Source organism: Diaphorina citri, unplaced genomic scaffold (assembly GCF_000475195.1).
Source record: "Diaphorina citri unplaced genomic scaffold, Diaci psyllid genome assembly version 1.1 scaffold29, whole genome shotgun sequence".
Lineage (NCBI taxonomy): Eukaryota > Metazoa > Arthropoda > Insecta > Hemiptera > Psyllidae > Diaphorina > Diaphorina citri.
This window is the reverse complement of record NW_007377467.1, coordinates 183,825-197,876: the sequence shown is the minus strand read 5'-3', so window position 1 is coordinate 197,876 and position 14,052 is coordinate 183,825. Positions and strand designations below refer to the sequence as shown.

General features: G+C 31.5%; 1 protein-coding gene and 1 long non-coding RNA gene across 2 annotated transcripts in view; one reads left to right on the top strand and one right to left on the bottom strand.

Moving 5' to 3' along the window:
• Window positions 1–3,111: 3,111 nt before the first annotated feature.
• On the top strand, window positions 3,112–5,102 carry LOC113468112. The gene is made up of 3 exons (XR_003391969.1): window positions 3,112–4,427; window positions 4,594–4,963; window positions 5,041–5,102. It is a non-coding gene; the product is annotated as an uncharacterized LOC113468112 (long non-coding RNA).
• A 7,093-nt stretch (window positions 5,103–12,195) lies between these two features.
• The window catches only part of LOC103510867 (putative protein TPRXL), a 7,884-nt gene continuing 6,027 nt past the window's right edge, over window positions 12,196–14,052 (bottom strand). Inside the window, exon 4 of the mRNA XM_008475569.2 lies at window positions 12,196–12,677. Within this exon, the coding sequence (XP_008473791.1) occupies window positions 12,302–12,677 (376 nt within the window). The 3' untranslated portion in view covers window positions 12,196–12,301. The remainder of the gene's footprint in view (window positions 12,678–14,052) is intronic.

The following is a 14,052-nucleotide window of genomic DNA, read 5'->3' as shown; positions in this document are numbered from 1 at the left end:
CGTTCATACACCTTGCAAAGGTAATTAGAATTAGTTCTGTTACCTTTTTTAGCCTCAATATTTTGGCAAAAATCTAAATACCGGTCAAGTAACCAGTAACCCACAAAAACACAAATGTGAAAAAAAGGCCAAGTCCCTATCCAAAAATGTCGGCCTATAAAAGTGGTGAGATCAGAAAATTAAGGCCAAGTCTGCATTCCCAGTTTTTCGTGTCTGCTGAAAATGCTGGATCTCAATTCCTTCAACCTTCTCTCAATTTCAACTTGGCAATGTTTTCCTTTTATTTTCATATTAATAATAGGTATTTATTAATTCGTGAAGGAAAAACATTGCCTAGTTGAAATTGAGAGAAGGTTGAATGAATTGAGATCCAGCATTTTCAGCAGACAGGGAATTTCGCAGACCTAATAATGAAGCATAGGTTAACACTAGTGGTTGACCCGTCCTTTGTACGGGATCAGCGCGGTTTAACAGTCATAACTTTCCTTCAACCTTCTCTCAATTTCAACTTGGCAATGTTTTCCTTTTATTTTCATGTTAATAATAGGTATTTATTAATTCGAGAAGGAAAAACATTGCCTAGTTGAAATTGAGAGAAGGTTGAATGAATTGAGATCCAGCATTTTCAGCAGACACGGAATTTCGCAGACCTAATAATGAAGCATAGGTTAACACTAGTGGTTGACCCGTCCTTTGTACGGGATGAGCGCGGTTTAAGAGTCATAACTTTGAAGTGCTGCCATTTTGAATCAGGATGGAATATGACAAATTCAAATAGCCTATGTCACCCTCAGTACTCTTCTCAACAACCACAAAAATTCATCAAAATCGGTCAAGCCGTTTTTTCGTGAAAAGAGGACAACAAAAGGTCCATCAGCGTAACAGCGCCGTAACAGACAGTCATCAAAATCGGTCAAGCCGTTTTTTCGTGAAAAGAGGACAACAAAAGGTCCATCAGCGTAACAGCGCCGTAACAGACAGACATACAAGTACGTATTTCTGTGTTTGCAATATGCAACAATTTAGTCAAATTTCGCGTTATTTTCATAGTATAACTTCTCGCTGTTTCTTATTTTCAAAAAATGTTTTATCTTTTTCTACGTTTCTATTGAAAGTTCAAAAGGTTCACTAATTTGATTTATCAAGATAGGTATTTTCATAGTATAACTTCTCGCTGTTTCTTATTTTCAAAAAATGTTTTATCTTTTTCTACGTTTCTATTGAAAGTTCAAAAGGTTCTCTAATTTTATTTATCAAGATATGGTCCAAATTTCGTGACATTACGTGGAAAATTACCGGAATTATGATAGGGGTAAAAATGCTTCGAAATGTTTCGTGTAATATACACACTGGCATGCTGAGGCCGGAACTTGGCCTGGCGCACTGCCGTGCGCCTAGATGAAGTTTTTGCGTCAATTATGAAGCAAAAACATTGGAATCTGAATAAAATGCTAAGATGGCTCTAACTCTGGCTATAATTATATGGCCTTGGTTGCGAAATTGGATGCCCATCGCTGGACCATAAAAAAAGAAAAGCCTAGCTCTCGAAGAATTGCCACAAAAAGTAGAGTAATAAAATTACAATAAACTTGAATAAAAAAATATATAAGACAAGTAGATATATATTATCTATTAAATATCACCTGAACTTACAATATAAATATTTATTATTATTGATAAAGAAGTCGCTCTGGGCAATTCATAAATTATCTGATTGACAAAGGTCTTTCCTCGAGTCTAGTTGGTGACCAGATCTCATTTGTTTGTTTTTGACCCAACAAGATCAGTCAGTATGTATTTTGTCTCGACTACTTAGTAAACTGACTGCCTACAATTACATTTATTATCCAATGCTGATAATATAAATATCTTTAGGGCAGATTTAGAGATAGTAAGAAAGGTTGTCATTTACACTTGTATGCTTCTTATCCTAGGCTTTATCTCTATTGGCTCTAAGCGAATTAATCATGATAGTGTCTCCGCCAAATGCAAGAAACATGTTAGTCTTTTCCGTCAATAATTAATGTAAAATTATTTAGCCTTTACCACTCAAATATCAAGTTCCACTCAATGTTTGACTTCCAAAAAAACGTGGACACTTTTCAAGTTGATTCATTATAAATTCTCATGGTTTTCTCAACAACGGAGATTTTTTTTAGACATAAAATTCGTCGCAAGGACGTTTCAGTAAACATGACACAGTAGTATCTGCCTACACATTGGGTACAAGAATATCTGGTATAAAAATTGACTTTATTTTAATATTTTTTGGACCAGTATTTCTGAATGTCTAAAGAATTGCTCCAGATAAAATTCTAGTAGAGGTGAAAGTGACCTCCGACGCGGAGCAGCAAAAATAAATAAACATTCGCCCACAGGCCTCAATTGGTCAAATTAACCCTCAAGCAATCATCCTGAATTTATTATGAAATATTTTTATGTACAATCTACCTATTACATAGCTTTTTATATACGTAGATGTACCTTTTTGAGTTCAAATTAACCCTTTTTCAGCAAAGTTTAAATTTGAAATTTTACAGAAATGTTCGGTCATTGGTTTGACTGTTCTAAAAGTAAAATGAAAATATGAACTTGAGAGGTGGTGCAATAAAATTAAAACAGGATAGGTATTATGTAGTAGGTATTTCAATTTTATTGTACATCAGTAAGAAAGAGTATGTAGGTATTAACTTTAGAATACTTACTACATACTCGTACTGAGCATCTTTCTAATAAAGAATAGACACAATATTGGGACTTATCTTGTGTGGGTGTTGGAATTTGGGAAATTGGAGTCAGATACCTACCCATTTCAAGGGTTAATGGAATCACAAGGGTTAAAGTTTATGATGTATGAAGAGATTACATTATTAGTTCGACTTGATTTTGACAGCTCTATTTAAATTTACGTTGTCAGCAGGTGTCCTTGTTCTTCGGACTTGGAGCATTTTGTTTCGGCTCCAATACACGTAGATGTACCTTTTTGAGTTCAAATTAACCCTTTTTCAGCAAAGTTTAAATTTGAAATTTTACAGAAATGTTCGGTCATTGGTTTTATTGACTGTTCTTAAACTTGAGAGGTGGTGCAATAAAATTATCCTTAATCGATCGGTGGCAAAAACACCACCTACACCTTTGGTACACAATCAGGTGTGAACATCATACGACTTTCTATTACATTACGGAATTAAACCATTGCAATTACTTGTCCTGTTTCCGTAGGAACGAAGCTTTAATAAAAAGTCCAGGAGTACATTAGAACTCAATAGATCTAGGTGTTTTGTAATAGGTACTTGGTATTGTATTATTAAAATACGGAACTTTATGAACTTCAACCAGTGGAAAGTGATTAGAGTCAAAGTTATAGTTTACACTCACGAGATGTATAACTTCGATTGGTTATATTCTGAATTTAATTACTTCTGGGTATGATATATTTATGATAAAGTGCACTTAATTCAGTTATTTATTATTTTTTCTAAAAGATACGTGATCAATGTAGTTTGAACAATTTTGATATGTCATTACTATTTTCTATCTTGCTGAAAAGGAGCAAGGCATTTCACTGAAAACAAAATGTTCCCAAATAAAATTTAGAATTTTACTTTCACCTGAAAATATTGCTTCGATAGTTGGTGCAATTTATATGTAGAATGTAGATAGAAGGAGATTTTGACATAGGTTTTTTTTTCTTTTTGACATAGGTAATATTACGTATTTGCGTCATCATGTTAGATTTTACAAGCATAAATAATTTTCACCTGTGCTATGCAGTAAATATCATATTTAGAAGACATAATTCTATAAAAGTGTGACCATTCTGTAGCTATTCAAATTGATTGCTTTTCAGAGCTCATATACAAGACAGCAAAAATAGAATTTGATTAGTGCATTAATCATGTCGAACTCTTTTCTATGTTGTCTAAAAAATCAAGCCATTGCACAAAAATATACACTTCACATCATGTGCAAAAGTTGTGTCAGTATCGAGACATGATTTGTGACTTACCTTCGTCAAATGACTTACACTTGCACATTTTTGTAGTTAACCCTCATGTGATAAACCTATATGATTTGGAAGTACCTACCAACGGTAAAATCATCCGAAAAGCCGTAAGTCATAGTCATTTTGGTGGTTCTGTATGCACTTTGAGTATGAAATTCAAAATCAAGAAGATATTTTGTATGACAGTAATAACAACCAACAATGGACACCTAATTTTCCTTTTACATTACCTAATAATTTCATTACCTACGTATCTTTTCTGTATCACTCATAAGCAATCATGGGTTAAACCAGATTTTTTTTTAATCTAACTACTTGTTATTCAGATTAACTATCTTTCCTTGATTGATAGATTAGTTCAAATTTATAATTATTAATCCTGTAGCATAGTTTTACAATATTTTGATCTGTTCACCAATAGGTATTTTATTATAATTACATTAAACTTGAATTAAAAAAATATTAATCGATACTTGATTTATTCATCCTCGTGATATGGAGATGAAAAGCGGTCCGTGTCAACAGTTTTAAGCCCATACCTATTTATCCGCTAAAATCAAGGACCCAGCGCAGTGTCTCACCAATAGGTATTTTATTATAATTACATTAAACTTGAATTAAAAAAATATTAATCGATACTTGATTTATTCATCCTCGTGATATGGAGTTAAAAAGCGGTCCGTGTCAACAGTTTTAAGCCCATACCTATTTATCCGCTAAAATCAAGGACCCAGCGCGGTGTCTTTTTTTGGTAACGTTCCAAGCTTGATAGGTAATTTAAATATTTACCCTCCTTTTGGATTTATTTGGTGTTTGGATACCTAGTTTAGATGCAACCAAAAAAATTGTGGTTACAGGGGTTCAGATGATTTCCGGGATGCTGAAGAACTTGGGTTTGAGATTTCCACATTTTTAGTCCGTCCTTCCTTTATTAAATTACATTAGTAATAATAAAAGGTATAGGGACGGACTATTTGATTTCCACATTTTTAGTCCGTCCTTCCTTTATTAAATTAAAATAGTAATAATAAAAGGTATAGGGACGGACTATTGTATTCGCTTCGGTGTCGTCTGTCAGTCTGTCTGTCTGTCCCCATAGAACCTCCAGAACACGCAGTGCGAGTAATAATAGTACATAGGTACTAATTTTCTTTAACCAAGATCGAGTAAACTACGGGCTAAAATATTCCCGGAGGGACGGACCCAGCTTGTTCAAGTGTAAAAAAAGCTTATTTTTAGCGCTATGGTGATTGCATATGTTTTGTGAATTGTAGGTATACATAGGTAGGTAAGCATGTATATTACAATGGATAGTTCAGCAATGAACTGATAGGAAATATCTTACAAACCGTTGAACTTAGAGCAACCTATTAACTTACAGTAGATGCACACAGGGCAATCAGCTTTCATTATATCTAAGAGCTATGGTTTGGAAACGACACCTTTATTAGGTCAATCGTTTGTGGCTAGGAGTAGATTCCGGATTTTTCTTTGTATGTGTTTTCATTGAAATATTAAATTACAATGTGCACCGATCACCGATTCTGGGTGAACTACTTTAGTCGCCTTACATCATAGTGACTCTTTTACGAAAATAGGTAATACGAGCAAAAGACGCTGATTCTCATCTTTCTTTCAGAGTAAACTTGCACTTAGTAAGAAATCTGCATAGTATGAATTTTGATGTAAAAAATTAAACTCTAGATTGGAATTGACATATTGATCTTGATTTAATACGGTCAGTTTCGAATCTTTTCATTCAATTATTTTTGCCTTTTACCTAGCCCTATCTACATTGTTAGTCGCTAAAATGTCATAGTCTTCCTTTTACGTTACGTAAATGCAATTTCAGATTGTGGTTGTAGTAACGTTTAAACCTAGGTAGGACAGAAATAAAAATTGGATAGGTAGATACCTAACACAAATCTGATTTCAATATTTATTAGGTATTATCTATTTTTTATAAACAAGCTAGAAACTGTATTAGATACAAATGATTTTACTGAAGGTCCCTTTGGTCCAAAATTTTGAATAACGCTGGTTTTAATGATTTTTGTTTAGGATAAGATTAATGTAAATGAAAATACATAAATATTAACAATAAGAGGGTATTATTATTATTTTTTTTATTAAATTATAGGTATGCAAGTAAAATTAGTGGGAAAGTTTATAATATCTCGCAAAGAAAAACCTAGATCAAAAGGTTACCTATTTTTAACATTTAAAAAGAACTCTCACAGCCAAAATATATCAATCTTTTTTGTAATTTAATAATTACAAATATTTTATGAGTAATTTTTTTTCTTTTATAAAGGAAGTAGTATTTTCTCTTTATAAAACATAATTTCATGAAGAATACCTACGTGAATTTATACAACCTCTACCAAAAACTGACCTTTAAGCTGATTTAACTATTTACAATGGTAGTTATTTTAAAAATTTCAAATTACATAAATTTTAAACATTAATTTTGTATGATTGCAGCCTTTTTTATACAGATACATAAAAAAGATATTGTTAAATTTAGATTACAATATCTCGAATAATAAATAATTTATTTGGTTTTTGGTTGTTTTCGTATAAATAGAAGTACGTAAGTAGGTATAACTAAAAACATGCTTTGAATTTTATTATAAAGTTAGGATAATAAAATTAAAATAAAATAATAAGTTAGTATAAGGTTCACATTATTACTGGTACTAAAAGCATCAAATATATATCATTGTAATCACACATAGTTAAAAGTAAAGCATTATGGGTGTAACTTCAACTCAGTTGGTTATTATTTATAATTTTTTCTTATAACTTATTCATATGAGTAAATGCCTGATAACTTAGTGCTTACCTACTTATAAAGGACATAACACACATCTACCTACTTTTCTCACTAGCTTGCCAGGGATTTTCTCAGATAGGTATTTGGTTCAAGAATTTGTACGGAGGTACGTGAAACAAGACTGTTGATTCTCGAAAGAACCTACACTCGATAAATAACGGTTTTTAATGAAATCCGAGCACCAATCTTAATTTTAGATAATTTATAGTTTTCTAAAATTTTCTTTCTAGGTATGAAGAAATCTAAATTTCTGGGTAGATATTGTAGGTTGTAGGTACATACTATTTATTTTACAATTTGATATTATACATATTGCCCAAGTTTAACCCTATAACTGCTTTAATTTCTTTTCCAGAACCCATTTGACATTAATGGAAGAAAATTGCAATAACCTTTCAAGTTGATCATACGTTTTATTCACTGATTTTGTGTAATTTCCTCTTGACATTTGATCAATTAGTTTCAAAACTGTTCTTACATTGAATTTGTCAATCAGTTTCCGTTCTATTAGAATCAATAGTTCTATAAATGGATTTAGGAAGTGTTCTCAAGAATCTGCATACGTAATGGTCAATGGTCACTCCTTTAAATCTTTCAATGTTCACCCAAATCACCTATTCTATTGTTTAGACTTTAGAGCAAAACTGTTCTTACATTGAATTTGTCAATCAGTTTCCGTTCTATTAGAATCAATAGTTCTATAAATGGATTTAGGAAGTGTTCTCAACAATTTGCATACGTAATGGTCAATGGTCACTCCTTTAAATCTTTCAATGTTCACCCAAATCACCTATTCTATTGTTTAGACTTAGATTTAGACTAACCAATCTTGTATAAAAATTCCGCATGCTTTTCAGATTTCCATTTGAATAGGAAGTACTGTCTAATTCAGGTTAATTGTAGATCATGTAGTATAGTAATTAATGTACCTAATGATGATATTAACTTCAAACGTCTCTTCCCCTAATCAAGTTTGCAATTTACAAGAGTGTTGGGTTAAAGCAATTATTTTAGAAGACATGAACCGAGAATCCATTAAAACTTATTAGCTGTGAAATTCAAAGATTTTAAAGAGTCAACTCCGATCTTAATATTAGTAGACCTTCTTTGGAAAGAAGTAAGGTACCTACATTTGGTACAAAAGTTGCAACTCATTTTATTGACAATATTAACTTTTATTGTGCCAATATTTATCATGTGATTTTGATTAACACATTGTACGAACATTTCTACATAAAACTAGTGCACTCACATGCAAACCATGACAGAACAAATTGTAAATAATAAAACTATAGGGTGATATTCTTTGTAGATATTTGTATCACAAACATATTGTTTATGGTTTAGTATTATAGATGATTTGTCATAGATTTTGGCCTTCGGATCGAATATAGGTATAGGTACAGTTAAAAAATTAAATAGGTTTTTTGACAAAATCACGTCTATGAATTCGGACCTCGGATATTTTCTTTCAATTTCAATTCGTGTACCTATTTGAATTCAAATAAATTGTTCACACATTAGAAAACATAAAATAATAATATTGACACAGCACGTACATTGAGAAAAATTTGTGCATTGCGTTAAATAGTAAACGCTTCTCTGTTCACTCAAGTGCACTTTAGTTTTACAGAAAGGTAGAGTTTGACTATAAGGCGGGTAATAATATTGATAGCCCTCCTATTTACCCTGTATGAACTTCTTATGATTCATTTTACACAAAAGTGAGAGAAAAAATAGATTAAAAGCTCTAAAGAAGTTGTAGTTGCTTTTATTAGGGCTTACATAATGTGTGCAAATGAATATATCTTGTCTATAAGACACTTACAGACTTTGCCGCAAGCGGCGATGTAATTTTTATTGGGTCGGGAGAGAACTAGTTTTTATCTGAGGTGTCTTTTTTAACACAGGTCATATTACTTGAGTATATTTTTTATCAAGTAAAATATTATTTCTCCCTTATTTAGACATGAAAATGATTACACATCGTACGTTAGGATGAATTTACCTTGAGAGAAAAACGTAGGGTCACACTTGTTAACTTTTTCGCTTATCATACAGCGCTTTGTACTCCTATGGTAACTTAATTTTGTGATAAATTAATTAGGACAATATTATGACATACAATAATTCTTTACGTAATACTGTATGGAACACTTCGCAGAAAATGACCTTTATGCCGATCAACTGCTGTCAACCTAGGTCTTAAGGTCTATAAATTTCCAGTGAATCAAAGTGAGACAAGTAACAAACTTCCACTAATTTCTGCTATCGATTTTGTAAATCTTATCTTACTGTCAGTCGTACACATTTAAATAGACACCGATCCTTTATACTTACAATATGTTCTAAAAATATTATATATTTTTAATCCTAGGATTTGATGTTTACAGCAGTTTAATATCACCTAGACCATGGCGCATATAATATAATCATTCCATAGTGATAAATAATACAACAAGACCTATGAGTTGAATACAATGTTAATAGCAAATAGATTTGTATCTGTCAGGTAGATTTAAATCTACACCATTGTCATTCTAATGGAGACAGAACACTTTAGTAATACCTAATAATATCGTTCGTTGATATGATATCTTAATTTTAATCTACCTATCTAACATAATACATATATCTAGATGTAAAAAATAATATCATTTATTTTAAAACATTAGATATATAACTATAATTCTCACCCAAAATTAACAAATTGGTCTAATTATCTAAGTGTACGGCACTTGTCTTGTTTTTGTTAACGGTTGTCCAATGAATATGCTACACCATTGTCATTCTAATGGAGACAGAACACTTTAGTAATACCTAATAATATCGTTCGTTGATATGATATCTTAATTTTAATCTATCTAACATAATACATATATCTAGATGTAAAAAATAATATCATTTATTTTAAAACATTAGATATATAACTATAATTCTCACACAAAATTAACAAATTGGTCTAATTATCTAAGTGTACGGCACTTGTCTTGTTTTTGTTAACGGTTGTCCAATGAATATATTCCTATTATTCCATACTCCATAGGAGTAAGATGGTTGAGAGGTCGACAAGATCAATGAAAATATGTGGTGTAAACTTTTTGATTAAAATAATGATTGCAAAGGAATAGTAAGCTTATTTCTTTTCTATATTATTTTCCTGAAAATCACAAGCTAATTTGGATCTCTGATGCTAGTTAGGTACATATTGGTTCAACATGGATCTTAACAAACTCTCAAGGAAATAAAGTTATACTATTGGTGGTCGTTAAAGGATAGGGGGGTGTAAAACAAATTAGGGGACAATAAGTTTTCGATCTTGGTTATTTTACTCCGTTTTCAAAAAAGTCAATACCTATGTAACTTATTTTGGAGGCTTTAAAAAATGTCCAGCTCGAAATATCTTTATAGAAGATGAATGGTGGTCGTTAAAGGATAGGGGGGTGTAAAACAAATTAGGGGACAATAAGTTTTCGATCTTGGTTATTTTACTCCGTTTTCAAAAAAAGTCAATACCTATGTAACTTATTTTGGAGGCTTTAAAAAATGTCCAACTCGAAATATCTTTATAGAAGATGAAAACAACAACAACAACAACAACAACAACAACAACATTGTAGCAGCACATGCTACTCATGGTTGCTGTGTCATGTGTCCGAGTATCTACCTAATGATATTTAGCACGTATACTAGAGCACTGTAGAATAGCCTTATTAGTTGATTAGGCATAGATAATTTTGATAAACGATTTGAGCTCATAAATTTATTCGGGACATAATTATATCCTCAAGTCATAGCACTTTTTGATAATACCTCAACCCTTTTAAACCCTATGGGACATGAGATCTTGTCAATAGGTAAAATGATAGTTCTGTTAATAGGATCATTTTTGATCCAAATTTCTTCAATTTATTGATTTACTACCTATGTTGACTTATAATGAATTTGTAACAATATAATAGATACCTAGACCTCTGTAACTTACTACTAATATCCTACTTAGTAGCGATAATATTGTACAATCCGCCCAGGCGTAAAAAAAAAAAAAAAAAAAATCATCTCGGTCTAATTAAAATATGTAATGTTTTTTCTTTATTTTTTAAATAAATCATATAATTATACTCAGATATTAATTAATGCAGCTAACAATGCAACACCTACCTTGGTTGTGAATTTATTAGTTTTGTTGTGAGTGATCATTTGTTTTTACCTTCTTGAAACCTCAAGTTCAGTGAGTATCTACCTTATGCATATTAATTTATTTGTCTTTTGCAACTTTTACCTATGCAGAAAAAAGTAAATTAGGTGTCTCATACCTCTCTCACAATTACCATCATCCAACAGAAGAGAAAAGAAAATAATTAGTGCTAATTACTACGTAGGTAATAAAATCAATAATATTGTTTTAATTAATCTAAATAATCAATTAATAATATTACGAATTAAAATTTTATATAATCAACCATTTTTGTATTAAAAATAATTATATAATACTGAAAGCGTAATGTAATCTCCTAAAATAGAAACTTGTTTCTGAAAAACAAAATTGGTTCCAAACTACATAGCTGAAGTGTCCTTGCACAATTTTTCTACAAATTTTAAAGGGCTTTCAATAGTTTCAATATACATCCTAATGTTTGCCACAAAAACCATGGGGGAGGATGATAGGGAATAGTTTGAATGAGCTAATAAATAATTGCAGTTAGGTAACAGTATGAAATTTGTTAAACACGCCATCAGAAAACCCAATAGGAGGCACATATTATAGTCAAAACTTAGTACCTATGACAAAACAGCCAAGAAATACCCAAAAAACCGGTTTCCTCCAGGTTTCAGGTTTAATTAGGTATTTATTTGAGTAGAAAATATAGCCAAGTTAAAATTGAGAGAAGGTTGAAGGAATTAAAATTCAGCATTTTCAGCAGGCAAGAAAAACTGGGAATGCAGACTTGGCCTTAATTTTCTGATATCACTACTTTTTTAGGCCGACATTTTTGGATAGGAACTTGGCCTTTTTTCACATTTGTGTTTTTGTGGGGTTCTTAATAAAATTTATATCTCTCATATTCAGAACTTCTTCCAAATCATCCCCGCATCCCCCCCTGTTCCTAGATTTGAATAACTTGGCCTTAATTTTCTGATATCACTACTTTTTTAGGCCGACATTTTTGGATAGGAACTTGGCCTTTTTTCACATTTGTGTTTTTGTAGGGTTCTTAATAAAATTTATATCTCTCATATTCAGAACTTCTTCCAAATCATCCCCCCCTTTTCCTAGATTTGAATAACAATCGGTCCCTACCATTTTTTATTAGGTACCTAATTTAATTCTTGTTTTTTTCATCGGCGCATTTTTTTTTTTTTTTTTTTTTTTTTTTTTTTAAGGTTGATTGGCGTAATTTGATACTGCTCTACCAGACAAATATGAATAAATCACAAGAAGAAATAGGAAATGTGAATTATTTTTTGACTGTATGGCAATCGCAACTGCATTCCTCCGGATTGACATAAGGATAAACCGTTGTCTTGGAGACGGTCTGAGTTTGTTTTTGCTGTTTAGGAGGCAGCTTAGTCCTGTCTGGCAATTCGTCAAAAGACACCCAAGGGTTTCGCGAAGGAGAAGCTGAATTAGACGGTGAAAATGAAGATACGTTTGATTTGATTTCTGCTATCGGTTTCTTTTTCGATGAAGCACAAGGACTGCTATTTATATTGGAGGCTGTGGTGGCACTTGATGTGAAGACTGGAGGAGCTATGGAGGCTGTTGTAGACGTGCCTGTGGTTGTAGAAGAAGAAGGGACTATGGTAGAAACCCCAGTAACTGGAGGTGGATTTCTGAAAATTAAAAACAATTGTTAAGTTCAATTGAAATTTGAAACATTTTTGTCATAAAGCTTTTGAAACCATATAAAGGCGATAAACAAATTAATTAATTTTAAGTGTCTAACGAAAAAATTATATAAATAGATATATTTTAAAGTTGAGAATAATGTTGGCAGGTATCAACAAGTAATAGTAATTATATCTAGGTAACACCACTTTGCCAGATTTTAAAATAATATTGTAACCTTGACAGTAAAATCTGTGTGATTCAGGTCATTTGCGGGTTCGGCCCAGATCTTAGATCTTTTGATTGGACACCAGAACCATTTCTTTTAATCATCTTGAACTATATATAGATCCGAGAAAATTATTCTGAATTTTCAAGTCTTCACATCTTTTTTTTCGAAAGGAAATTGAAGCAATCAATTCATGCTTTTTCTAATAATTTATCTGATATGTTTAAATTTAATGCTTAATTGGTATACTGGATTTTAATATTCAGTTCTGCATACCTACAAGTTTTAGTGCTTTAATCGACAGTCGAGTAAATTAGAAAAAAAAGACCTTGCTTTGAACAAGAAGCTCAAAACAAACCACCAAATTATTTGCAAATTCTTAAATTTTATTATAGTACCCAAATTACCCATACGTTTCATAATTTAATTACTGAATAGATACACCTGGATTATTATTTTACAAATTTATAAGGTTGGTAAACAGAATTAATTTGTTCTATTTTTTCTCCGTTTATGTTTTATAAAAGTTTCAAGTTCAAGTACTAATAATAATATTATTTATTTGTTTTTAACTCATAGGTACCTTCTACCCAATGTAAACAAAAGTTGACTATCCGGTACTTGAAAGTTATCCTATGTTGAGAATAGATCTTTGTGTTGTAAATGATTAATTATCCCAATATCTATTTTTTCGGAGATTTTTCGATTTCAAAAGCCAGAATATATATTAACCTTTAACTCGAATATTTACAACGCACGGCTTGTAAACAATAACGCCGATAATAAAGCGGAGAATTATGGCTTTCATTTTTAAATTCTCCATCTCTGTTCTGATTGAAAAGTTTTGCACAAGCATGATGCCTAATACCATAATAACTATAATCTGGCCTGTCCAGAAGTAATCGATGATTGATTAAAATGAGAAATCATATGAATTTCAAAATAAAATTAATGAGGTAGGTGGACAAGCACTGAGTACAATTGAAAATGACATTAGCAATGATATTGAAATTTGAAACATAATAGCGGTCATAGTGGACGTTCTTAACCCTTTTCTGACAACGAAGGTTAAAGTGGGTGGAATTCTAAACTTAGACTGAGTAGTAAGGAATGTAAAAGGTGAGAAACTACAATAGAGACGGGTTTAAATT